The 27900-nt window shown below is 43.3% G+C and overlaps 1 protein-coding gene across 4 annotated transcripts in view; it reads right to left on the bottom strand.

Moving 5' to 3' along the window:
- Positions 1-27900, bottom strand: part of ILDR2 (immunoglobulin like domain containing receptor 2) — a 62657-nt gene that overhangs the window by 32450 nt on the left and 2307 nt on the right. For all 4 annotated transcript variants that reach the window (XM_058540157.1, XM_058540155.1, XM_058540154.1 and 1 more), the window contains exons 2-3: positions 14465-14797; positions 13429-13548 (exon numbers count right to left, since the gene is read on the bottom strand). In XM_058540157.1, coding sequence (XP_058396140.1) covers positions 13429-13548; positions 14465-14797 — 453 coding nt within the window. The remainder of the gene's footprint in view (positions 1-13428; positions 13549-14464; positions 14798-27900) is intronic.

The following is a 27900-nucleotide window of genomic DNA, read 5'->3' as shown; positions in this document are numbered from 1 at the left end:
GAGAGGTTAAGAATTTTACCCAAAGTCACACAGCTGACTAATAACCAAACCAGGAGTAGAACCTGGGTCTACTCACCCCCATTCCAGTTTTTTTCCCCAATATCTCACCCCCACCCTCAAGCTTTGCTTAATTTAGAAATGTGCAGCAACTGCTTTCTAGCCTCCTGGTGTTTGCAGTGAGCAACTCTGAAATTTTGGTTGTGACATTATTACTCTACTTATACAATTAAAGTATAATTTTTGGATGAAGGAATTGTTGAGATGGTTAAAAATTTCAGCACCTTTTAAAGTCGCGCCCAGAAAATGATTACTGAATACATCATAACACAGTATGAGCTAATTAAAAGGCATTCACCATGCTGCTACAAACTAATAAACAATAATAAAAATGATTGCAAAGTACTCTGCTTTGCTAAGTGCTATAGTGATCCAACTCCCTACCCCAGAAGGTGAACAGATGCAAAGTATTATTAGGAATATAACATACCCAACTTGGCCTGAGATGAAATGCAGAAGACAGCTAGATTTGACTCCAACATGAAGTGGAGGAGGGTGGGATTTAATGGAAGGAGGAAATTGAGTTACTTGATGCCCACTGTGATTTCCTGAGCTCACGGTGCTCCATCCATCAGACTGGCAGCGGCACCTTAGATACAAAGATATCAAGAATGGCTACTTTCCTTAACCGAAAAAGCCCTGGTGGTGTGAGGCGGACACCGAGGGGCACACAGCTTGGTAGGTCTTGGATTGTCAGAGTTCCCTGCCCTTTCCTTCGTGCCCAGCCCCCTCTCAGTGTGAGGGCCTTCGACCATGGAGGATTTCTCAGAGCAAAGTCGGAGGCACTGCCCCCGTGTGAACGCAAACCTGCACACTTGAATAGCTGCAGCTGGCTTTGGAGAAAAAAATGGAATGACTGTCTCCTGACCGGCTTTCAGGGGCTGCCATTCTTTCTTTCCAGGGCTGAGCCGATTTCTCGGTGACACCCACTACCCCGCGGGCCCCAGTGCCTCCCCTCTGCGGGCTAGGTCCCCTCCCTCCCGCGCCCGGCTTCGCATTGTTGCCTCCGCCCTGGTCCACTGACTACAGTGAAGCTGGCGGGCTGACCCAGCTGCTCCAGCTCCCGCCCGGTAACCACGGCAACCGCTGGCTTCAGGAATGCGCACTAATTGAAGGCCGAGTTTCCTCCCACAGTGATGAGCAACAAGTGAAGCAAAAATAGTGAGGCGGGATAAAGGCTGCGAGGGAGCAGGGGGAGGGAAGGGACAGCAGTCACTGGACTGAGCGGCTGGGGATTAGAGAAGGGCAAACAGCGCCTTCAAGACCTCCATTATTCTCCTAACAACCCAGGGCGGTGAAGAGCCTAAACAGACGTCCTTTATTCTTGAGAAATCTTAGCCCCAGTTTTTCAGTTGAACAACTGTTATGGCAAACCACCATGTCTTTGCTGGGCCCCTTTGCTTGGTTCTAGTAAATGAATGGAGATGTGCACATCCCTCGGTCCCCACGAATAAAATGCCAGCTAGCAGCAAGGGTTCAGCAGGTGAAGGTGAGCTGACACTAATTTGCCCCCAGCCCTTCTGGATCTTCTATTTTCTTCAATCAAAAGGAGGACCTTCAAGGTGGTCACATCTAAAGATGCGGTGACCAGCAGACTAGTTTGCCTGGACAGTTCCAGTTTATGCCTGCTGTCTTGACAAATTATTAAAAGCCTCCTCTTTTTCACTCTCAAGAGTATCCTAGTTTGGACAAGAAATTATAAAATCGCCCTACCTAAAGTCTTTCCAGGCCCATCCACTTCCTAATCCAAGTCTTAGGTGTTCCCCAAACCCCTCCAGACTTCATCCAATGGCCTGTGTGACCTAATCCTTGTAGTTAGGTTAGGTAGTAAACACCCTGTAAGTAACTAAAGGCCATCCACTGAGAAATGGGCTTCCAACAGCAACCAAAGATAGCATGCTGGGACACAATGTCCTGAACTCCACTAGCAGGAAGATTCCCACAGGGCTGATTAGGGTCATCACCAGCAAGGCACACACTGTACAGGTGTCACTGAGAAAACGTGACTCTATTAGTAATAGGATCACCAAATTCGCACATGGCTCATTAAAGCCTCTGCCTATGGAACGGGCTAAAGAAAAATAGGCTCTCTAACAGGAGTCCCAGGACACAGGAAAACGAGGCTCATTAACATTGACTTGTCCAAGGTTATATGAGTCAAGGGATGTCTGACCCCACAGCCCATGCTCTTCACAGTGGACCTTATCCAGTATCCAGATTGACCTTGGCACTATTGACATTTGGGGCCAGATAATTCTCTGTTGGATGAAGGAGGGCTGTCCTGTGCATGGTAGGATGTTTAGCAGCCTCCCTGGCCTCTGCCCACTAGGTGCCATAGGACTCCACAAGTTATGACAACCAAAAATGTTTCCAGACATTGCCAAATATCTCCTGGGGGGCAAAATAGCCCCCTCTTGAGAATCAGTAGCCTAGAAATTTAATATCAAATACAGTTTTAATCTTTTCTTGTATTGTTCTCTAATTGCTTCAGAAATACAATATTTATCTTTACAAAAAGACAGTAATTTTTATAGACACAAGACACTATCATTTATTTATTGTGTATCCTCACTGTGCTAGGGACACAGTATGCAAAAAAGACTAAATTTAAATCATAATTTAAATATAAACCATACTTGAAGCAAAAGTGACTCCATTCCAGGTGCCTATCAAAGAGCAAGGTTGCAGTTATGCAGTAGAGAGGTCTGAAGGCCATAGGAGGCTTCTTGCAAAGAGTAAAAGGTATGATCCCAATCTTTGGAGCAACCACACCCCCACTCCACTCTGACAGTCATTAACCAGAATCAGATTCTAGCGGATGCCTGGCTAGCTTTTCTGGCTCTTCCTTCATCCCTTCAACACACTTTTCTGGTTCTTCTCAAAACCAAGATCCACAGAGGCATCTAGGAAAGCTCAGGGCAGAGCAGGTCAGGACTAGGAGAGAGGGCTGGAGAAAAGGCAGTGAGGCTGAGGCCTGAAAAGCTCACTCCTCATTAGTTTTATGTCTCTCCTTTCATGGGAGCCCGTGCGGTTATCTCAGCTCTTCTGGAAATCTGAAGGCACAGGTGTCTACTGAAGGTAGAAAGGATGGTTCCACCCTCCTAGAAGAATCAACTCCACTTGAAGTCTTTCATGTGGGGCCAAGATATCTGAAGTATAATCTGAAGTGAAAATGTGGGTACAGCCCAAATCAGAATATGTTCCAAAGGAGTAACCCCAGATTTATGGCTAGAGTGTGGCTCTGTAATTAATTCCTTCTCTCCCTTCTGCAGGAGTAAACTTTTTTTCTTCTCCCCCAATTCTTTTTCCCTCTTCTTCTGTTTGTAAATCTTCAAGAGAAACAGCAGCAGCCACTCTCAGACATCAAAGTTTTAGCAGGCAACAAAGACCTCCAAGGAGGCTGTTGCCATGGGAACTCTGGAGTTGAAGCCCTTTTAATCGGCAAATCTCCTTGGTTAGCAGCACGAGGCTGGGGCTGGCAAAGAGGAAGAGAAGGGGGAGGGACAGCCTTGACAACAAGTAGCCTTTCTAAACAGCCAGAACTAATGGCCTGGGGGGGTGGGGCGGGGCACGACGGGGTTCACACTGAGGCAGCATTGACGCGGAGTGAGTGCTAGAGCATTTCTGCACAGCCTTAGAAACACATTCCCATCAAAAATCCCTGAAGTCAATCGCAAGTTCTGAGATGTCCCCTCCCAAGAAATCCTTGATTTCTTATTATGTTCTTAATGGCTTTTTAATACTAAAGGGCAGAAAGGTTTAGTTTAGACCAGAAGAACAATTCCAGGAACAGTATTGTGAATAATTTGATTAAAAAAAAAATTCATGTACGCCTATTCCTCCATCCTTTGTCTAGGTAATGTATGCTGTACTTCTGGATAAGTCTCAGGAGGAGATAGAAGGAAGAACAAAAACATGACAGGAAAACAAAGGTAGTTCGTGGCATTACCTTCATAGGGAAGAATCAATCCCAACTTAGCGCCTACTCACAAGGACCTGCTGGGAGCAAATCTATTTCTGGCCTCCTGGAATAGCATTGCATTTGGCCTATCAAGAAGCAGAAACTGATGAATTCCACAAAATATTAACAGTGTTTGTTTCTGCCTGCCTGTCATTCTCGTCTTCTTCATTTGGAAACAACTACCCAATTGCCCTTTAGGAAGCTACACCGTTTCCCTTTTCCCTTCAATTCACATGGTTCAGTTGGGGCTGGTGGGACACTACGTTCCTTTCCCAATGCACAGCCCACCTCCAACAACAGGACTTTTCCTGAAACTATGAAAAAAGGCACTTTATCTTTCTGAGATGGAAGGTGTTGAAGACCATGGAAGCCTGGACCTGCTGGGGGGCCATCTTTGCCCAAAGAGGGGAGAGGGGCTGCCTGAGAATGAAGCTAACACAGAGAAGAAGAGACTCTTTAAAACATAAGCTGAACGCTGGGACTCGGCCATGCTGGAAGCTAGGAATACCCCTGGACTTATTGGTTACCTAAGCCAAAAGTTCCCCTAAGCCAGTCTAAGAGCCTATCCCTTGCAATCAAGAGTTCTGAGGAATACAACAGTTAGCTCTGGACGGTGAGATTTTTGGAGATATTTTCTTCTTTTGTACTTTTCTGTTTTGCTTGAAATTTTTACAATAAACATGTATCACTTTTTCTAAAACAGAAACAATGTTAAAACAAAACAAGACAGCAGTATTTGAGGCATCACCCAATACAGAGAATTAATTCTGCAATCTGTGGATCTTTTAAATAAAGTCAAATCATAGAAAGGACTATGAAAGTGATCTTGTTTATCCTAATATCCTAGACAAGAGAACCTGTTCCATGTTGAAAACTCATCAGAGAAGGAGTTTCTGTAATTTCCCTCAACCAACCATAATTTCTGAAACTTGTTATTTACCATTAGCAAAGTCTTCCTTAGTTTTAATCTAAACACAACTTGGCTCACATCCTCTTATTCTATTCGCAGTCCAGAGGCAGGACTGTTCATTCAGCCATATTTCCACTGGAGTCCTCCCTCCTTTTTCTACTTCAAGGCCCTTGAAAAACAAGCTATCACGTGGGATATCAGAAAGAAGGGGTCAGGCCCTCATATTGTGCATAGAAGGACGTAAGAACAAGGCAAGCTGCTTTTAGATTTTAAATAACTTCCCTGCTTGGGCCTTCCTGAATGGTGAAGTCCTTTTCCTGCTAGCTGGAGCTGCCCAAGGGAGCTTTATTCCTATCCAAACAGTGGCATGGGGCCGGCCCCGTGGCTTAGCGGTTAAGTGCACACGCTCCGCTGCTGGCGGCCTGGGTTCAGATCCCGGGCGTGCTCCGACGCACCGCTTCTCCAGCCATACTGAGGCCGCGTCCCACATGCAGCAACTAGAAGGATGTGCAACTATGACTTACAACTATCTACTGGGGCTTTGGGGGAAATAAATAAATAAATAAATAATTCAAACAGTGGGATGGTTCCAGTTATAAACAGCCTGTCCTTGCCACTGATCTTAGACCGATGTCTAACCTCAGGGTGGCAGATTCCTGGACACTCCCCCCTTCTGTGACTGTCTGCTGCTATGGCCCTATGATCCCAAATGTCTGTCTAAATATTTCTAAGTTACTTGGCACTGTCATCTCAAAGCACCCAAAACACTGTGCATTTCCACCTTCAGAATGACTTTACCTTCTGAATCATCAAAAAGAGATTAAAGGATGTTCAGTAGAGTTTTTGTGTTTAATGTTGAATCAGTGGTTGCCCTCCCATTTCTGTGAATCACATATTTCTTCAGTTATTTCTGAAACCTCTGAAAGAAGCATCCGTAGCAATGTGTAGATGGCTCAGATGTATGGGGAAAGACGGGATGGGTCATGCTCCATGGGGAGGATACAATCTAGACAAGAATAACTATGCCTTTGAAGTGAGGGCCTAGGTCAATGGCTACAGGCAGTTTAACTAAGAAATAAAGTGAAATACCAAAGCAAATCTGGGACAAGTACAAATTATTACCCACGGCCTCAATAGGCAACCACATTTTTTTAATCATGGCTTATGCAGGGGAGCATTCTATAGCCTCTTAATATAGACAGGTCATGTGGTATTGTGGAAAATGAGGCTAGGAATCAAAACGGTTGGGTTTGATCATTGAAACTGTTTTTTTTCACTGAGATAATAGTTATAAAACCTGAACATTAATTTCTTCATTTGGAAAACGAGGAAAATAATGCCTGCTCTCCAACCTTACAAGGTTATATTATAAGAAAATTTTTTGAACTACAAATTGTTATTAGTGTACATTAATATTAGTAGTAGATATAGTAATGTCATCACTTTGGTGGACATTTATTGCTTTTTTGGGCATCTCACATTCATTTTTCCTTTTTTTGTGACAGTGCCCTAATTTACTGTGGGGAATTAACTCTTCTCCATATCTTGATGTACTAGCCACCAAGAGCCCCTGATCTCCCAAAGCTAAGCAGTGGACACCTGTCCAAACTGGGCCAGTTGGACTCTCTCTATCAAGACTGACTATTGAGTGGGAAAATGCAAGATCAGAAAAAACAGCTGAGTTGATTTTTTTCTTGCTATGAGCCCTAAAGACATTATCTGTTAATTCTTGCTACAAAGACCCTGGAGCACCTCTGACAGGGCAGGGACTGTGTTGTGGTCATCAAAACATTTTTACTTTCTTCCTGGGTACATACAAAATAACAGCCGAAATGACCCATGTCACTGCCAGACCTGGCCCCTAAAAAGTCCCACATGGCCTTCCTCACTCTCTCTTTCTGTGCAGCTGGGAGCAAAGGTCTCCAATATAGCAGAGCCAACCAATGGAGAAGCCTAGACCCCCCTCCACCACCACTTAGAAGGGAGTTACCCAGGTGAGCCTCTTCACCCACATCTGACTATGACAAGATGAAGTAATAAACTTCTATTGGGGTAAGTCACTGAGATTTGGGGGTTGTTTTTACAGAAGCTAACAAATGTTACCCTAATATACTATTCTTTTTAGAGACTGATTTTCCAGCTTTCGATTTTGAAATCCTTCCAACAAATTCCTTTCCTGCTTAAGTTAGCCAGAATCTCCTTCTGTTGCTGTCAACCATATTCCCTGATGAATCTATCACTAGTAATAATGTAAATACCGAGATAAAGAATTATGACCAAAGAGATTAAACCATGTTATTCACTTGAGACTAGACGTTTACTGTATTCACACTTTATAAGTGTCAATTATAAGTCAATTAACAAATATATACTTGGCACTGACTAACATTTAAGAGGCACAAAGCTAGTATTAATTATAGATTCTGCCCATTTATCACTTAAAAAACATTCACTCAAGCTTCTTTATTCTAGACACTCTGCCAGGCATTGCAGATATAAAGACAAATGAGAACTGGTCCTTGGCTCTGAAGAGCTCATGGTCCAGTGCTACTGAGAAGCTTCCAGTGTTGTGGGGGAAATCAAAACAAGTACAACACAGCACCAACGTTACCACTCCATGAAGTAAAACTAGAATAGAAGACCCAAAGGTTCTGTCCTTGGCCCTTTTCACTTTATATAATCTTCTGAGTGACTCATCTATTCTTTCATCGTTCTGAGTATCACTCATAATTCGCTAATCTATTATCTCTAATCCTCGCTTCTCCACTGAGTTCCAGACCTACATTTCTAATTGTCAGCAAGATATCTCCACCTTGGTGTCCCACAGGCCTCTCATATTCAACCTGGCAAGAACCAAACTCATTCTCCTGCCTCCTAAACTTGCTTTCCAACTTGTGTTCTCTCTCAGTTGATGGAACAGTTGGCTACCCAGCTAGCTAGAAATCATGGTGTCCTTTTGACTCATCTCTCTCTCATTTCTCAGTCACCAAGATCCATCACTTCCATCTCGGAAATGTTTCTATGTCGTGTCTTCTCAATTCACTGCGCTGGTTCAGAATCTTATACCCTTTCACCCATCCTGCTGCAGCAACCCCAACACTGATCCCTCTGTTCCAGCACGCCTCTCCTATGCACTGTCTACCCTGCTGCTAATTACTGTTCCGATCCTGAGATCTAGCTTCATTCCTTTGTTAAGGTTTCTTCACTGGCTCCCCAATGTCTTCGGGATGAAGTCCAAACTTCTTAGTCTGACGTATAAGACACCACAGTCTTGCTCTATCTGCTTTTCCATCTTCACCTTTGTGAGTATGAAGAGAAAACTAAATTCCTCTTAATTTTGCCTCTAATTTATCCCTTTAACTCATCTTTCCTTACTAATTGCTCATCTGAAATTCCAACCAGTTTTCTGTTCTTCATTTTGTGATCATCTCCAAGAAAAGCTAAAGTTTCAACTCCTTCAAGCCACCATCAATAGTTTTTCTCATTCTTGGGAGAAGATATTTGCAAATCATACATTTGATAAGGGGTTAATACTCAAAATATATAAAGAACTCATACAACTCAACAACAAAAGAAAACCCGAAAAAAAATGGGCAAAGGCAGACTGACCCTGTGGCATAGCGGTTAAGTTCGTGCATTCTGCTTCGGTGGCCCAGGGTTTGCAGGTTCGGATCCCGGGCACAGACTGGTGCACCACTTGTCAAGCCATGCTGTGGCGGTGTCCCATATAAAGTAGAGGAAGATGGGCACAGATGTTAGCCCAGGGCCAATCTTCCACAGCAAAAAGAGGAGGATTGGCATCAGATGTTAGCTCAGGGCTAATCTTCCTCACAAAAACAAAAAAATGGGCAGAGGATCCGAATAGATATTTTTCCAAAGAAGACATACAGACAGCCAATAGACACATGAAAAGATGTTCGACATCACTAATTATCAGGGAAATGTAAATCAAAACCACAATGAGATATCACCTCACACCTGTTAAAATGGCTATCATCAAAAAGACAAGAAATAATAAATGTTGGAGAGGATGTAGAGAAAAAAGAACCCTCATACACTGTTGGTGGGAATGTAAATTGGAAGCCACCATGAAAAACAGTATGGAGATTCCTCAAGAAATTAAAAATAGGACTACCATACGATTCAGCTATTCCGCTTCTGGATGTTTATCTGAAGAATAAAAACACTAATTCAAAAAGACTTATGCACCCCTATGTTCAGAGCATCATTATTTACAGTAGTCAAGATATGGAAGCAACCTAAGTGTCCATCAATTGATGAATGGATAAATAAGATGTGGTATATATACACAATGGAATATTATTCAGCTCTAAAAAAGAGGAAAATCTTGCCATTTGCAACAACATGGATGGACCTTGAGGGTATTGTGCTAAGTGAAATAAGTCAGACCGAGGAAGACAAATACCATATGATTTCACTTATATGTGAAATCTGAAAAACAAAACAAACGAACAAACAATACAAAACAAACAAAAACTCACAGATACAGAAAACAGATTGGTGGTTACCAGAGGGGAAGGGAGCTGCAGGGTAGGTGAAACAGGTAAAGGGGGCCAAATGTATGGTGACAGATGGTAACTAGACGGTGATCACGTTGTAGTGTATATAAATATCAAATTATAATGTTGTACACCTGAAACTTATATAATATTATATACCAATTTTACCTCAATAAATAAATAGTTTCTTCTCATTCCTGTGGGATTACTCCTTGTAACTCTGACCTACTACAAAAGACCACAGTTTATTCCCTCTGGCTTCCTTGTGCATGGGCATCACTCTGTATGTTTTTTGTTTTTTGTTTTTTTCTGAATTTTTATTTATTTATTTTTCCCCCAAAGCCCCAGTAGATAGTTGTATGTCATAGCTGCATATCATTCTAGTTGCTGTATGTGGGATGTGGCCTCAGCATTGCCAGAGAAGCAGTGCGTCGGTGTGCGCCCGGGATCTGAACCCGGGCTGCCAGTAGCAGAGCGTGCGCACCTAACTGCTAAGCCACAGGGCCAGCCCCATTCTGTATGTTTTTATAACCAACCTGTAACCCCTTTATCTCTGTCACTGAATTCCTAGGAGGTCATTTTCTCATTTATCAGGGTAGTCACATCACTTATGTTCATCTACTTTTTAATCCAAGAATTTTAGAATTGAAGTACAGCTCAAAAGTAACTTAGTTAAACACCTTTTCCTATACATACATGCCTGATATAATAACTCATAAGAAATTTTCCACCCTCTTAAGGACATAGAAATAACTACTCCAGAAAACACTTATTCCATCTTTAGATCTTTAGATGTTTCCAATTGTTAACAGTTTTGTTTTTGTTTTTTTTTTTTTGGTGAGGAAGATCAGGCCTGTGCTAACATCTGCCAATCCTCCTCTTTTTTTTTGGTGAGGAAGACTGGCCCTGGGCTAACATCCGTGCCCATCTTCCTCCACTTTATATGGAACGCCGCCACAGCATGGCTTGCCAAGCGGTGCGTCGGTGTGCCCGGGATCCGAACCGGCAAACCCTGGGCCGCCGCAGCAGAGCGTGTGCACTTAACTGCTTGCGCCACTGGGCCGGCCCCAACAGTTCTTTCTTTATATTGAGAGGGTCTCCCCCCACTTGTCACTTCCACTCCTGGTTCTAGTTTTACCTAGCCAAGCAGACAGAGTAAGTTTCCAATCCCTCTCCTGTACAGCTCCACTTCAGATATCTGCAGACACTTCCCATGCTCCCTTTTCCAAGTCCCCTTTGACTGGACCAAATCCTCCCAGTTCCTCCACCGTTCCTCACACAAAAGTCAATGACTGAACCAGTGGTTCATGGAGGTTGTAATTAGCAAACTGTGGACCCAGTTATCTCCCCACTGAGGTCTTCATCTCCTTGAGGTTGACCTCAGAAATCAGATCGCTCTCCTGGTCTCACATGAAAAGAATACCTAACAAATAGGCCTGCAAGATAGAACAACTGCATAATTAGAATTTTTAAAACTGTGACAGTATTTTCAAAAATTCTATGAAGGGTGTCAAGACAAAGACGACTCAGAATTTTGCATTTGGAAAGTAAGTACAGTACTTTATGCACCCAGAAAATTCTTTGAAACTAACCCTTTAAATAACCAACACAACTAGCGTTGCCCTAAAAAGTTTGCATGGCAAATTTCATGCTTTGAACATTTCCAGTTAATGTGAAACACAGAATTATGTGTTTCTCCTCCCCAAGAAGCGTAGCATGTATCTGTTTATCTCATAGATATGCTGCTTCTACTGTGATGAGCTGATCTGCAGCCTCCCTTTTCCTTTTAGAGTAACACTGATTTCTGTTCTTCATCTTTTCTCCCATCTTTGGTGACCCTTTTCATCTGAGCCTTCCTTCCACCAACCTCTTTGTGTCCTCAGGACAGCATCTCCGCCCAGGTTACTTTGTATGTTTTGATCCAGAGGAGCACCCTTCACACACTTCAGCACATCCTCAGATGACAAGGCTTTCCCTCTATTCATTTTCCCACATGTGCAGAACTGGGACCAAATTATTTAAAGTGGTTTTTACCTGGCCTCCTTTTCCTGCACAGGCAATTACTTCTCTGCAAATGGCTGCACTGGCCAAACAACTGTGTTCACAATTAGCTAATTGCAGGCTCAATGAGCCACTTGTTCCTTCAAACTTGGCCGTTAGTGTTATGTGATTAGGCAGACATTTATCCTTTCATTCCCTCTGATTTACAGAGTCACAGCAGATCCCAAATCGGATTTCCCTGTCTTCTTTTACATTGTCAATATAAGCCTTTTACTTTTTTCTTTCCTTTTTAATATCTGTCATATTTCCCATCCTTTTACAAGTCACAGCAGTTATGCTTTATGTATTGGACCCAAGGAATATGTATTTGAATTAAGTTAACCCTCGAATAAGAGTTAATCATTACTGATTAAAGGGTTAATTATTAATAAATAATTATTACATTAATCCATTTTGTAAACTGTAAAATTAGGGCAGCAGAACAGTTGATTTGTCAAAGTCACACAATCATGATAAAGTAAAACTAAAAATCCCAAATAGCAAATTCCACTTTCTCTCTGGGCACTGAGTTTCCCACATAGGGTAAAAATTAACCTTCAACCTCATTTGCCTTTAAAAGAAAACACCTTTAAATATTCCCCCAAATTGTTATCATCTGGTTTATTAAAAGCTACAAAAAATGTCATTTCTTTTGAAAAATGGCTTCAAGTATTTACCTTTCCTCCTACAATTAATAAAGTTTCTTTTCTTAATTTATGTATGTTTTATTCTAATTTTTTTGTTCAACCAACATTTATAGAGCATGAAATGAGTGTTCAATTTTCAGTTTCATACAAGGAGGTCATCTCCCACTGACATTCCTCCAAGCCACAAAAGAGCAAAAGTAGACAAAAATAATGAGTTTTCATTTATGAAGAAATTAGTATTAATAAGGATTAGATACATTTGCTTTGAGAATAACTCAGACGCTTCTGGGCTTCAAGAAATTTGCCTTCCAATTAAACACAAGCACACCTCCCCAACAGCTCTTTTCATTGGGCACCTTTTATTATTAAACTCTCCAGTTCACAGCCATCTTTCCCTATGATTGTCCTAAGTGGAGGTACTTGACTGGGGAAAGATTCCTGATGTCGTAGGAGATCCTGGCACACCAGTGAATTCTTATCTCTTAGCAGTCTTTACTCTGCTTCAAAGGCCTCTGGCATTTTCTTCAACAATTAGCATATACAGTCATGCACTGCATAACTACATTTGACATATACAACAGTGGTCCCATAAGATTAGTACCAAACAGCCTAGGTGTGTAGTAGGCTATTCTATCTAGGTTTGTGTAAGTACACTTTATGATGATCACAGAACAACAAAATCGCCTAACGATGCATTTCTTGAACATACACCCATCGTTAAGTGACACGTGACTATAACAAGATAAGTAAAGAATAAGAGCAGAGAGACATCAGGATTAAAGATGCAAATGGAAGGCAGTTAAAAAAAAACCCTTAGAGGGGCCGGCCCGGTGGCGCAAGCGGTTAAGTGCGCGCGCTCCACTGCGGCGGCCCGGGGTTCGCTGGTTCGGATCCCGGGCGCGCACCGACGCACTGCTTGGTAAGCCATGCTGTGGCGGCGTCCCATATAAAGTGGAGGAAGATGGGCACCGATGTTAGCCCAGGGCCGTCTTCCTCAGCAAAAAAAAGAGGAGGATTGGCGGATGTTAGCTCAAGGCTGATCGCCTCACAAAAAAAAAAAAAAAAAAAAAAACCCTTAGAAAGCAGAAGAAACATTCAGGACAATGCTAAAAAGGGGGCCATAGCCTCCCAGAAACAAGATATAATAAATACAACTACTGCTTATAAAGAGCATATTCTAAAACCCGTGTGTGCGCAAAAGATAATGACTGTGTGTGCAACTGCCGATACATGCAGCAGGGAGAAGAGACAACACTGCCGGTGGTCTCAGGTGAAACAGGGTTTTTCACTTACCCAGCACCAGCAGTTCCACCGAGTCCTCGTTTTTGCCCTCCAGGTCATCAGGGGTAGTGACAATACAGTAGTAGAGTCCGCTGTCTCCCCACATGAGTTTCCCAATTTGAAGATCTGCATCTGTTATCAAGAAAAGAAGGAGCCAGTCCTAAAGCTCTGTCTCGAAAGGAAAACACTGAACAATGTGGTGGGGGGGCCCTTCTGGTGTGTCTGCAGTGTGTTCTGTTTCTTTACTTGGATGGTGGCTGACAAGATGTTTGTTTTATTTATAACAAACAAATAAGCAACAACAAAAAAACTCCAACAAAACAATAACAAAAACTAGCATCCCTAAGGCGAGAGAATTAGAGCACCGCCAGAAACTGGTCTAGCACCAGTCCACTTTCAGGAACAGAAAGCTGCCTTCAGCCAGGCCTGCAGAGGCCCCTGAGAGCCAGGTATATTCCAGAATTACTCTGGACTCCTGGAAATGGGCTGACTTCACAGGAGTTCTTCAAAATTCAAATAATCAAATAGGTCATATCAGACTCGTAGGACCTTTTCTTGTCCACAGCTTTAGGGAGCCAGAGAAAGGGTGGAAATGACGCAAAACCATGTGGCATCCACTGGCTTTGTAACTTGTGTGCACATAACCCTTGTCCCAGCAGAGGAACTTCTGAGGGAAGTCTGCTCTCTGAGTTGGAGAAAGGGCCGTAAAGGCTCATGTCAAGGTATAGGGTGTTTGACTGAAAAAGTTCTTTCACTAGAACCCATTTCAATTCAGTTCTGATAATAAGCTCCCAAGACTTGAGGTCAGACTCAGAAAAGACTATTTCCAAAGCTCATCTCTGTGTCTTCTCTAGATATTACTCCCTTCACCCTTCCTTCCCTCACCATTCCATTAAAGCAATTTGCTAGGTTTCTTGATGTTCCCATCTCCCATAAAATCAAAGTCCTGTGCGGTTGAAAGAGTGAGAGGCTGGCATCCCCTTGTGTCTGGGAGGAAGAGAACTAACCTCCCTCCCATTCCCTAGATTCAAAACAGAGGCATTATTACCATGAACAATCGTGATCTCCCTGCCCCTGTAGAAATCTCCCAGGTTGACGGTTGAGCCCTGTTTTGAAGCTACCACTCGAACAGTCCTCCTGCTGTCTAAACAATCCAAGTAGGGATCCCATTCCAGGTTTCTTTTGCTGAGAGACTGTGCCCGGGGAGAGGACATGCCCAAGGATTCTCCCATGCGATCCTGGCAGTAGGACTTGAACTTCCACTGCACGACTGCAGGCTGATGGGAGGACGTGGAGAAGTGGCAGCGAAGCACAGCGGGCTGGAAGAGCATGGCCACCTTCTTCTTGTCGGGCACTGTGACCTGAAGGCCTTCAGCCACAGCTGCAAAACAGAATGAACATGTCCAAATGGTACCCGATCCCGGACCTCACTTCACACCATGCAGTCATGCCTTTCTGCCTCATCTCCCTAACCTGTTCCTCCTCTTCTCTACCACAATTAATGGCATCTGGTTACCTTGTCCAGAAACCTGCCCTCACTCCCAATATCCAACTAGTCACTAAGTCATGTCAACCTGATCTCTTAACATCTTTAATATTTCTTCCCTCCCCTCTAACCCCACTACCATGGCTTTTGTTTCTGCCCTCTTCATTTCTTGCACATAATATTACAGTCATCTCTTGTCTGGTCTCCCTGCCTGCAGTTGCCCACATGTACTACATTCTCCTTGCTCAGGTGATCTTTCCAAATCTAACTGTTATGGCTCTCTTTCTTAAAGCCCTTCACTCATCCTCCACGGCCTTCAGGATAAAACCCAAAGTTCTTGGCAAGGTATTTAAGGCGCTCCATCATCCATTTCCTCTTACCTCCTCAGCCTCACTTCTTGCAGAACCTCTATTTGAGCACCAACCTCCAAGAATACCAAGCAACTAACAGTTTCCCCAATTGGGACACGCTAGTTCACACCTCTACATCTTGGCGCATGATGTCCTTTGTTTTTGGAATGCTTTTTCCTCATTTCTTTCCCCTGGAAACTCTTTTCCATCTTTCAAAACCCAGTTCAAAGGTTTCTTGTAAAGCCTTCTCTGACCAATCAATCCATCCGTCACTTCCTCCTTTGTGCCATCAGTATCCCCAGCATTCTCCTCTAGACGTTTATTATAATAATTTTGCAAATATTTTTTTTCATGCCTGTCACCTCCATCAGACTTCTCATGTATGGAATGTGTCTTATCTTGCTGTCCTGGCTTGTGAAGCCCATAGTTACTCAATAAATATTTGATAAATAAGGACAATGAAGCCAGGAAGTATGACTGCAGCAGGAAGTGACTTCCCTTCCAGCTAGTGACCAAGCAAAGGGGACAGAGATGAAGGGGGAAAGACGCCTTTGAGAGAAATGGAGAATTTCAGATCAAAAGAAGTAGACTAAGTTCAAACGCTTTGAAGGGTAATAAAAAAATAAAAAAAAAAAAGGGCTAGAAAGCAGATGAGAAGTTTTAAGTGGTGAAAAAGTCCAACCTGAGGTGTGGTGTCTGAGAAAGAGAGGGAAATTTCAGTGAATGAAAGACCAGGGGAGTGTTTGAGAGGCAAATGGCCTCTATGAACTCAATGGTAAGATCTCGAAATTCCAAGCAAAGAGAACATAACTGCCTCAGTTGAATGGGAGAGTCAAGAGTTTCTAGCTTGATCTGAGGTTAGAAGTGGAAATAGAATTATGATGAGAGGCAGAAAAAGGAATATGAATAGAAAGACACAATAAAGAGGTTCTGAATTGAATCCCTCGAGAGCCTGCCAAGTCAGCTTTAGGTAGCTTGAGGCAGAGAGTTTCACCCAGAATTACAGGGTGGACTTGAGACATGCAGGCAAAGACTAGTTGCCATGGGGTGCCTCCTGTTCTTTATTACTGCTGATGTTCACAATGATATCCTGCAAAGCACACTCACTCTATGACTCGAACATACACTTATTCATGAATGTTTCTTGGTAGAAGCACCCTTGACAAGGGCAAGATACCATATTTGTACTCATGTCTTCTGATTTCCAGACCAGTGCCTCTCTTCAGTGAAAGCACTATGAAAAAGTAGGTTCTAATTCCTGTATGGAGAAAAAGGTTTCTGCATTCTGTGGAATTGGGACATGAATGCAACAGATTATTTGAGATTTAGAAATCTTAAAGTGTTTTGAACCTACCAAGCACTCAACAGCTACCTATGGAATAAATGAAGGAATGGATGAGCAAATGAATGACTAGCAATATGGAATTTCTAGGACTTTGCAGAGAAAAGTAGTTAAATGTGTCATAGATAGCATGGCATAATAAAAAAGTATTGGCATCAAATAGATAGGGCTTTGATTCTCATTTGGCCATATACTAATGGTGAGGCCTTAATGAAGCCTCTTAAGCAATCCTCACCTGTAAAGTGAGCCTTATCATCCTTGCTCACAGGGTTGTTAACAAACGTTATCTCCTTCATCATCTGCAGAGCGTGGACTCCAGAGCAGAGCACTGTGACTGTGACCCGTAGAGGGTAGATCTCAAATACTAACCCGCTCTCACCTTTCCCGCCTTTTCCCTCACTTCCCATTTTGAGGCTCCTTAATCTTGATGACCATCCACCACCAATAGGTTTGATTACAGCTAGATTATGTAGATAGCCCGACTGAGGGGCAAATAATTCCCATCTGGAAGCTCACTGAAGCGCCTCAGTTCCCACGCTCCACTGCATCCCTTTACTACCCCCATATGTTGATGTGGCGCATTCCGTGCTCCCTGACTCCCACAGCTGGATTAGGAGAAGAAATTTCTTTACAGTTTCTCCTTAAATTCTATTGCATTATTTTTTAACCTCGTAATTCTTCTTTGAATCCTCATTCACATCCCAATTTTCCAGGTAACAAAAATGGGACAGAGAGGTGAAGTGACTTCAGTTAGCAGTGATTGAGGCTGGATAACCAACCACAGGCACTGTTCTCAGTACAAGGCCGTGTTCTTGACCACACCACCTCTCTTCTCTGCTACATATTCAGGCTCCACTTGAGAAATCACATTTCCTAGCCTTTCCAGGATATATAAAACCAGCAAAGGAAGCAGGTGCTACACAAAAATGTTATAGAAGGTTTTGTCTTGTTTTTTGAGAGAGTTAAGTCTGGGGTTTTGTTCATTAGATGATTACTAAGAATAACCTCCTTCCCAGCTCCGTTCTCTGTTAACGAGATTAGCCACTTGACCAAGCCATTGGACTCCCTTAATTATTAATAGAAGTTAGTCAGTTCTCAGCTTCTTCTATGACGTACACAGAAACTCATGCACCAAAGAATAAAGAACACATTCTCAGAGACATCTGCCTTTTTTATAGCATGATAGTTAAAGGCATGGATTTTGGAGTAAGTCCTAAACTAGAATCCAAGCTCTACCACTTCCTAGCTGCATGACCCAAGACAAATTACTCAACTCTTATGAGTTTTCGTTTCCTCACTGATAAAACCAGAATAGTAATAGTAACTACCTTATGGAGTTGTTTGAGGGTTAAATGAGATTTTATCCTAAGCACTTAGGATAAAGTGGTATATAGTAAGCACTCAATAAATGCAGTTGTTGCTGCTGCTGTCAAGAACAGTCCATTGACTTCTGTGAAACTATGAACCTAAAGCTAGGTGAGCACAGATATCGAGGTGTGAGACACTGAGTGTCTAGGACAGAATGGACAGAAACTGCACAGGAATGCTAGAAGTAATTAGGAGTTCCACAGTGACAGCGCCTCCGTGTCCTCAGCACTGCACAACCACATATGTACCTCCTGGAAGTCAGAAACAGAGGGTAACCCCGTGTGTGCGCGCACACGCATACGTATTCGTACCTGTGCAGGTATAATGGAAACCCTGGGACTCTAAGCTAAGGAGAGATCTGGACAGCTGGAGAGGACGGGACTAGGAATTCCAAGGAAACGTCAGTTAGTTGGATCTTGGAGGATGACAAGAGTGAAGAGTCAGAAAGCTGAAAATGCCAATCCCTGCTTTCGCTCTATAAGCTTCAAACCGTAGGATGAATGCCACCCAACTCTGAGCCTACACTGGCCAAGCTTATTAGGAACCCCAATCCTACTGGAGGGTGGGGTCTAGAATGCTCTCTGGCCCTAACCCTGGATTCCAGGTGAGGGCTTGGGTTCCCTACGCCCACAGAGCAGCATCTCTTTCCCTTAACTTACGTTTATCTTATACTTAGTGTTTCCACCTGATGTGAAATCCGTTTGCCCCACTAGGACTGCAGCCTTGCTCTGAGCTCCAGCCTGCTTGTCTGGGCACCAATACCAGCCCCTTCTCCTGAGAATTTGTATTGTCTCCTGGACCCCTCACATGTGACTGATCCAAATTTGAAACTGATGCTGCTACCCACCCAACTTGGAAAAATACCTCTCATGGGACCCCCACTCCTCCCCCCATAACAGGCCCCTCTGAGACAGCTAATTGGGGCAAGGATTAATTAAGATTGGCGGGACCGTGGACAGTGAGATCTGGCCTGGGAACACCCTCCTTTGTCTCCCATTCCCAAGAGATCTGCCCTGGGGCTAGGTTAGTGTCCTGAGCCTGGGTCCTAACCTCTTACAGGCTTTTTTTTTTTTCCTATTTCACTTGTCAGATTTCAAAAACCTAGTACTTCTTATGCTGGAGTCTATACAGTCTAATAAGAATAACTTTGAATGCCAAGTAAATAAATTAAAATTTTTCAGCCTCTTTGTAGTGTTCATCTGTGCATTCCATCTAAGAAATCTTTTCACTCCCATGGTTCCAACTACCAGTAATGTCTCAGACCCTCAACTCCCTTAAGCTTCATCTGCATGTTTACCAGGTACTTCAAATTAAACCTGTCTAAGCCTCATTCGTCATCTCCTCTTTTCCCACCTCAGCTCTTGTTTATAAACCAGTCCTTTCTTTCTCCCTGGCTCTTTTGTCAGTATACCCCTATCCTATTGCCTCACACAGAAATCACAGCTTTGGTGATTTCCTCTCTGTCCCTGACACATTCGGTTGGTCACTAAGTCTCTCAAATTTGACCCTTCTCTATTCCCACTGTCTCTACTTTAAATTAGGTTTCTATTCCTCCTATTAGGTAATAGTTATGAAATGCTTACTATGCATCAGAAATTGTGTTAAGAAATTGTGTTCATGTAGTATCTTAATCAATTCTCTCAAAAAATCCTATAAAGTATGTATTATTATTACACCCATTTTATAGATGAAGAAACTGATTCTCAGAGAATATATGTATCTTGCCTAACATCTCAGGGTTAGCAAGTGACAGTTAGGTTTGAACCCAAGCTGACTGGCTGCAAAGCTCTTATTATCACTCTACACAGGTCTTCATTACCTTCTCAGTTTTGTAATAGCCTCCTCAGGGGTCTCCCTACTTCTAGCCCAACACACTCTCCACACTTTTTCTATCTAGAGTATTCTTTTTTAAAAGACATATACATTCATGTCTGTCCCCTGCTTTAAGGCCGCCAATGATTCCCCATTCTTCCAGGATAAAACCCAAATGTCTTGAGATGGCATATCAGGCCTTCTCCATGATTTAGCCCCAAGCAGGCTCCAGACATACTAAAATATTTTCCATTCTTTGGTTACAAATATGTTGTTCCCTCCACCTGGGGAAACATCAGGGCATGTAACCGAAGGAGTTTCTGGGAGCCAGACAGAGAGGAGCACTGAGTGTGGATCGTGCACACACATGAGCAAGCACATGCTGGCACAATGGGAAGGCTGGGACTCTGAGTCCAGACAATGGTGACACCATTTGGAAGCTCTTATAAAGACATTCACAGAGGTTTAGAAAGAATCTGTGTTTCATCCTACAAACTAAAGCAAGTATTCCAGAAAACTGGCGAGAGAGCTTAGGGAGGACAGCAGAAGACAGAAAAGAAGTGCAACAAGGTGAGGGGTCATCCTGTATAGAACACATGTGTAAAATTAGGATTCCTGACTGAAATAAGCACTGGATGGCATATTGAAGATTACAGATGGTTTTCTGCATTTGCAGAGGAGAAAGTCACCCTTCTTAGACCATCAGACCATTCTTTCAGTTTTTATTGTGCCCTTGATCCACAGGAAAACTGCCCTTAACTATATAATTCAGAGTCAATCAAAAATATATTTTAAAACATTATGTTAAAACACTTTCCTGATCTTGAGAAATTCACTAGAAACTTGGTTTCTAACTCTAGGGTTAGAGGGCAAGGACCAGGATTTGCTTGACTTTGTATCCCCAGTATACAGCCAAGCCATAGAACATAGCTGAAGCTCACAAAATGTGGAATGAATCAATGAATGAATGAACAAATGAAGGAGTCTGAAGGGCCTTTCTTAACAGGTGGTCCCCAGTGCAGAGAATGGATTCTGGCCAATAACTAGGAAAGCTGCCTAAAAGCAGAGTGATGAGTGACAGCTCAGAGCTGCAGCCTCATCTCAGCTAGTCACCAGGGTTACCTAGTCCCTAGATCAGGGACAATCAGCTCCAAGTGCAGACAATGCTTCCCTGCATGTGGCAAGATAAGGTCCTGCCCCAAATCTCATGTAAAGAAAAGGATTCTAGGCATGACGAGCAGTGTTCTTGCAAGAATAACAAGACAGTATCTATAGCGATGCTGTTCTTATTTTAGCACTTGCGTTTTTTTCAAAGCAAGTTCCTTTTCTCCACTAGTTGTAAGCTATTCCTGCCAGCATCTTTGAGAGGCAGATTTATAAGCACAGCCCCATTTTAGAGAAACAAAGATTGCTGCTAAAGGTCATGGAAAATGATCATTGCTAGAGACAGGCATCTTTAGAAATTTTGTATAAAGCTCGCCCATCCCTTAACTCTTGAAGTCCCAGAAGCGGGAAGTGACCTCAGAATTGCCCATTCACCAGCATATCCTGGCTTTCAGACTCCCAAGGTTTTCCTTCATTCAGTACGACAAATCTTCCTTTTCCTGCCTTCAAGTTAGATCTTCCTTAAGAAATTCATCTTTTGGAGCCGGCCCAGTGGCGCAGCGGTTAAGTGTGCGGGCTCAGCTTCCACGGCACGAGGGTCTGCATGTTCGGATCCCCGACGTGCACTGATGCACTACTTGTTAAGCCATGCTGTGGCAGCATCCCATACAAAGTAGAGGAAGATGGGCACGGATGTTAGCTCAGAGCCAATCTTCCTCAGCAAAAAAAGGAGGAGGATTGGCATCAGATGTTAGCTCAGGGCTGATCTTCCTCACACACACACAAAAGAAATTCATCTTTTGTCTTCACATTTTTAATATGTTGTCCCAATTTCCTAAGAGGTAGTTTTAGGGACCATTGATGAGCAGGTTTTCTAAGTGTAGGAGTGAATAAGGAGTGTCCAAGCACCTCCTCTAGGTTTGGTTCATAGTCCAGACGAGGAAAGAAAGCTTGTCCATCCCTTAGTAGCATAGTCAGGATGGGAGCAAAGCATTTTGGGAAATGTTGATCTATGGGCTCAACGTTTAAAGAAAAATAAAATACAGCTTGAATCTTTTTTTTCCCCCAGAAATAGAAACCATTCATCTTCCTCATACACTTGGGTTAAAAAATAAAATAAAAAGACTTTATCAAGAACAGTAGACATTCCCTTGGTGTTTGCGTATTTTCTGAGCCTGGTTCTCCAGCTTTCCCATTGAGTCCCCATCACATTCTTGCATGTTTTCTCCCCAAGAGTTCCAAAGGCAGCAATATCTCCCCCCTTTCCATGGGACCATGGTAAATGCCAGTGCTGCCCTTGCCCAGGAGGGCTTTGCTCATGGCCTAGTTATTATTTGCTGCCAATAACTCTGGTACTTGTGCACACAGAGCTTGCCATTCGTTAAGCATATGTTCTGTGTGTCCAACTGAGCCATGCTTTCCTATACCCTGCCACCACTGTGCAGATAAAAGCCAAAAACATATCTCCTTTCTGTCTGGTTTGCTTCATCTTCCAGAGATCTGAAATGAGATCATGGGTAAGGTCTAGCTGGCTTACATGCTGTTCCGGTAGGACCAAAGCAGTACCAAAAGAGGTCATTCTCTACCCTGCTGAGCAGAGGTACTTTGGATACTGTCCTGATTCATTCAGGTGGGTCAGACTTCTAGGATGGACCAGCCATTTGGACAGAGAAAACTCCTGTAAGAACGCTCTCATCAACCTTTATCAACTTATCTGTATTTCCAGTCTAGATCTCTCACCCGAGCTCCAGACACGATATACAACTCCATTCTCCATCTGGATGTTACACAAGCACCTCAAACTCATCATTCTGTAGACAGAGATGCTAACTGTCCTCTTCATTCAGTAATAGAACTTCCTAAATTTTAATCTGGCCAGCCAAATCAGCCACGTACTACATTTCCTAGCCTCTTTTGCAGCTAATTGTGTTCACAGGACTAGACTCAGGACAAAGGTATGTGAGAAGAAGCAATGTGTGCAGTTTCTGGGTCACCGCTCTACAGACAAGCTGTTTCCCTAGCCTTCTGCTTTTCTTGCTCCTACTGGCTGAGAAATGCCTATCACTGGAGCTGTCTTGCGAGCCACATGTTGGGAATGGTAGACTCACCCCCACTAGATCTGGACTGTTACAGGAAAGGGAAAGAAATTTTGTGTGAGTTACTATATTTTAGGGTCTCTTTGTTATAGTAGCTTAGACTATATGTTAACTAATACAATGCAAAAAACTGAACCGTTATCGCCTATCGTTTTCTCCTGCTATATTAGTTCATGTCCACAAATGGCATCCCCAGCAATCCCAAGCCAGAAACCTGGAGGCATCTTTGACACTCCTTCCTCTTCAACCTCCACATCCAGCCGAGACATACTACTTCCTCCACCTTTGGTCACCGTTCACTTCTCTCCTCCCCACTGCACCATATGAGTTCAGGATCTCACCATGTCTTGCCTCTCTGTCTGCAAAGTCTCCTAGTTGGTTTCTGCTGCAAGTTTGCCCACATCTAATCCACTCTCCACACTGAAGTCCAAATGATATTTCTAAAATGCACATCTAATCGTGACACTCCCTTGCCCTAACCCTTTTAAAGAATCTCTAGCCACTTCAGAAGTACAGGGCTCTTCCATTCCTCCTGCAGCACTAAATTCTCCAACCATACTAAAATATTTGTAAGTTTCAGAAAACATCATGTCCTCCCTTGATTCTCAGCTTTTGCACATGCTTGTAAATTTCCCTTCCTCCATCCCACTCTTCTTCCAGTAACTCCTACTTATGCTTCTGGACTTACTCAGCTATCACTTCCTCTAGAAGCTTCTTCTTGCTCTTACTGCAGTCATAGTACCCCAGATAATCACATCACATTGCCTGAGAATTTCCTGTTTAGTCATCTTTCTCCACTACTAATAACAAGCTCTGCCCCTCAGGCTTTTAAAGACTCTGCTACGTAGTAGGTAGTTGACCCATTTGTTGAGTGATTTAACCCAGTTGATAGATTGCATTATCTGTTCCAGTCATCTTTCCCTCCCCACTCTTGCATTGTTCCCTATAGGCAGAGTACACCAACCATTCCATAGACCATGAACTTGGCCAGGTGACTTGCTTTGGCCAATGGAATGTGAACACATGTGCCATAAGACTTGTCTGAGCAGAAGCTTAAAAGGCATTTGTGTGTTTTGGCTCTGCACCCTACCCCAACCCCCCTTGAGGCCTCCACCATAGAAACAGCATGCTGCTCCTTCACCCTGGGTCTTAGAACAAGAAGACATTTGGAACCTAGCCAAGTCCACCAATTGGAGCCAATTCACAGGTGAACCACAGCTAACTGCAGCTCTCATGTAATATGAGCAAAAACTAAATGTTAGCTATTGTGAGCTACTGAGATTTCGGGGTTACTTGTTGCTGCATCAAGATGCTGACTAATATACCTATTTGGGGGTTCAGAATAAGTATTGAGGGCCTACTATGTGCCACACATTGTGCTAGGAGTTTTATATAATTTAATTTAAATTATTACAACAACTCTATAAGGTACGTTAGCTTCCCATTTTAAAGCCAAAGAAAATAAGGCAAAATATTAAGCTAGTATTCAAATCTAGGTCAGTTTGAGCCCAATCCCTCTCCCCCTACTGCCTCTGAGTCTGCCTCCCAATGAGCCAAGGGCATGGGAAGAGTGATGATGCACGATCCCTGCTAAATATGAGGGTTTTACTCCTAATTCAGAGCGCCACTTCCTGCAGGGCTCCAGGTGCTGCAGGAGAACAGGGGAAGCAGCATGTTCTTCTGAGTTCTTCCTTGTTTCTTGGCCTATAAAGAACTCTAGTCATCCAAAATGTGTTCTTTCATTTTCAGAGAGTCAAAATCTGTCTTGAAGACCAAGATTTTAAGCATACATATGCCACAGCTACATCCTGTGCAGCTCTTGGGTGCACAGCACCAGTCCCTAGTCCCAGATGGGCTCTGACATGCCAGCAGTATCTGCTGTCACTGGATCATGTCCTCTGCTCTCCTGTGCCTCGCAGGAGCACTCCTCATTCACTCCTTTCCTGTAGATCTGAGGATTTAATTAAAATACTAAATGCTATTCTTTCTTACTTTCCCCTGCAATATTTCCCTGAGTTGTACGAACTCTGAGCCTCAGTACCCAATGCCCCATAATAGACACCATGTATGTTCACTTAAATCAGGAGTTCTAGTTTGACCCACCTTAACCAGAAAAGAATGTTTTTCTCTTGGATTCAGGTACTTGAAACAACCAAGTCATATTAAGTCAGTGACACTATTTCTTATTCTTTTAATCAATGAGATACCTGGACTTGGACAAGTCACTTATTCCCTCTGAGCCTTAGTCTTCTTGAGTAGAGGTAGGTAATATCAGCCGTACTTACTTAGAAGGATTAAAAGGGATAATGTATATAAAAGCCATTTAATACACAGAAAAGCATTAGAGCATGTAAATAAGTAGGAAAAACAACCACATCACACCTTTCTTTACATTCCTGATTGGGGAAAAGGAGGCATAAAAGCTAAAATGTTTGGAAGGAGTGAAGAGATGAGTGGGTCCTGGAACAAAAAGTTGAGACTGGAAGGGCCACTCTAGGGCCACATTGGCTGGAGTAGGATTCATCCACCTGGTCAAAAGTGCTAACCTTGCTTTACCAATCCTCAGTATGACCACACTTAATCGTTCAGAGTGGACCCCGCCCTGTCCACCAAGCATTGGTGTTTGTTCCTCTGAAAATCTTAACAAGAGCTCTCCCTTCCCAGCTGGTGTTTTTCATTCCGATTATTAATGGTCAGGGAAATGTTGAAGAAAACTGGGGGTCCCTGACGGCTCTTCACTGAATGAATTATAAAAGAAAGAACGTCACTTTTTAGTTTTTTAGTTGATTTCCAACTCATCAAAATTAAATGGAGAAAAGTTCAGAAGCATAGACTCTTAAGACATGAAAGCGACCATAGAAGTCATCTCATTCAACAGATTATAAGGCCAAGATCCCATGGTTATACAGTTAATTTGTGGAGCAGATGAGACTAGAACCCAATCCTCAACTCCCAGTTCAGGTTCCTTCCACTAACCAAGTCCTGATACGAATACTACTAACATTGTACTAAGCACTAAGTACTTGCACTAAGACTACTAGCATAGTACTAGCATAGTACTGCATTAAGACTACTAGTACTAATACCAAAGTCTGTATAAACTAGTCAACCAGCAGAATCATGTGAGTCTAAAATCTAAAGAGTGAGGGGGATACTCAATCAATCCCCCTCTCCTAGTCCGAGAGAAGCATGCAGGCTGGTGAATGGTGGGGTGTGGGGAGAACTGTGACAAAATGTTGAAAGAGGATGCTCTGGGATGAATAAGGTCTCTTCCAGGGAGGAAAGCAGAACAGAGGAGGGAGAGAAGTTGAAAGGTACGCAGGACAGGAAAGAAGATGATGGAAGTTGAGATGTCAGCAATCTCCAAAAGCAAGTCTTCCTTCATCAGGGCTAATAACACTTTAACTCTCCATACCCAAGCCTATCTTCACACAGTCAGCAGGCATCTACCTGAATGCAAACCAGACTAGGTAACACCCATTCCTGGATACCTCCCTTCCTGCTGCAGGCTGGGTTAGGAGTCGCTTTGAGGCACCCCACAACACTTAGTGCAGAGCTCCATTACTGCTTTTGCACAGGCTACTCTATAACTGTGTGCTCACAGTTCCATCAGTCTCCGCCACCAGACTGTTAGCTCCTTGAAGGCAGGGGCTATGTCTTATTCATCCTATTAGCCCCAGCACAATGCCTGGACACGGCAGTAACTCAGCTACTGACCACGCATGAATAAATGTCTTCGCTCAGCCGTTACCAATGCTGGGAGTTCGTTTCAGAGCTGCTCCACCCCACTGCGGGCTGGGGTTGGGTATGCCTCCTCCATGCTCTCCCAGCACCCATGCGGCTCTCACGGCTCTCCTCACAGGACCTTTCACCTCCATATCAAAATTACCTAAAGACTCATTTGAGTCACTGACTAGACTGACAACTCTCTGAGGGCAAGGACTATGTCTTCTGTCTCTTTATTCTCAGCACCTATCATAATACTTAGAAACCACAGGAATTTAATACATACTTGTAGAATGGATGACTAAATGAACGAATAATACCAAAAGAGTGCCAAAAGAAATGCTAACAGAGCAAGCGATCCTCATCACAGAGAGACCCAAAAGAGTCTCCGGGAAAACACATCACCTGCTCCCAGAGTGTGTTCCCCAAGTGTCAACACAGCTCCAGCGTTTCCCACAGCCTCTGCTGCCAGGAAAGGATGAAACGCCATCCATATTCAGGAACAAAGGCAGAGTGAACCCTCCTTCAAGTCTTATTGCTAGATGGCACCTGTTGCTAAAATAGCAGCTGGTGAGCATTTTGTTTTGTTCATAACAACAACAACAAAAACAATCTATTACAGGAAGCAGCATCACAATGACAATAAGAAATCATGAGGCTAAATATATAGCAGAAAGAAATACAGAATTTTAGCCATGAAAGACAAAGAAGGAGCTGCTAGAGCCTGAGGAAAAAAGCGGAAGTGTTGATTAGACATTGCTCAGCTTGCATTAAAAGAGAGAAACGCGGGGAGGAGGGATGGGAGGGGAGAAAGAGAAAAAGAGAGGGAGAGGAGAGAAAGGGAGGGAGGGGGAGAATGAATGTGTTTTTTCCTGGCTCTCTGACTCATTTTGAATCTGTCCTTTCCTTCCTCCCTCCCTTTCTGCCACCCCCTCAAGAGAGAGAATTCATTGATTGGGCTGGACTAAAATTTCTTACCTTTCCTCTCATGTTTCTCTGTGAACGACGAGTCTGACTCCATCTCATCCTTGACTGCTCCTCTCTCCTCCTGTCCCCTCCCCAGCCGCCATTGTTAGCTCCTCTACTTTGCTGAGGCTGAGAGGCAGCTTGTCCAGCGGCACAACTGCCAGCCTTGATGGGATGAGGGGGAAGCAGAAGCTGGGGTCAGGGGAGCCAATGGGTGATCACTGGGATCTCGAG

Source organism: Diceros bicornis, chromosome 4 (genome assembly GCF_020826845.1).
Source record: "Diceros bicornis minor isolate mBicDic1 chromosome 4, mDicBic1.mat.cur, whole genome shotgun sequence".
Taxonomy (NCBI): Eukaryota; Metazoa; Chordata; class Mammalia; order Perissodactyla; family Rhinocerotidae; genus Diceros; species Diceros bicornis.
This window is presented reverse-complemented; position numbering and strand designations above follow the sequence as displayed.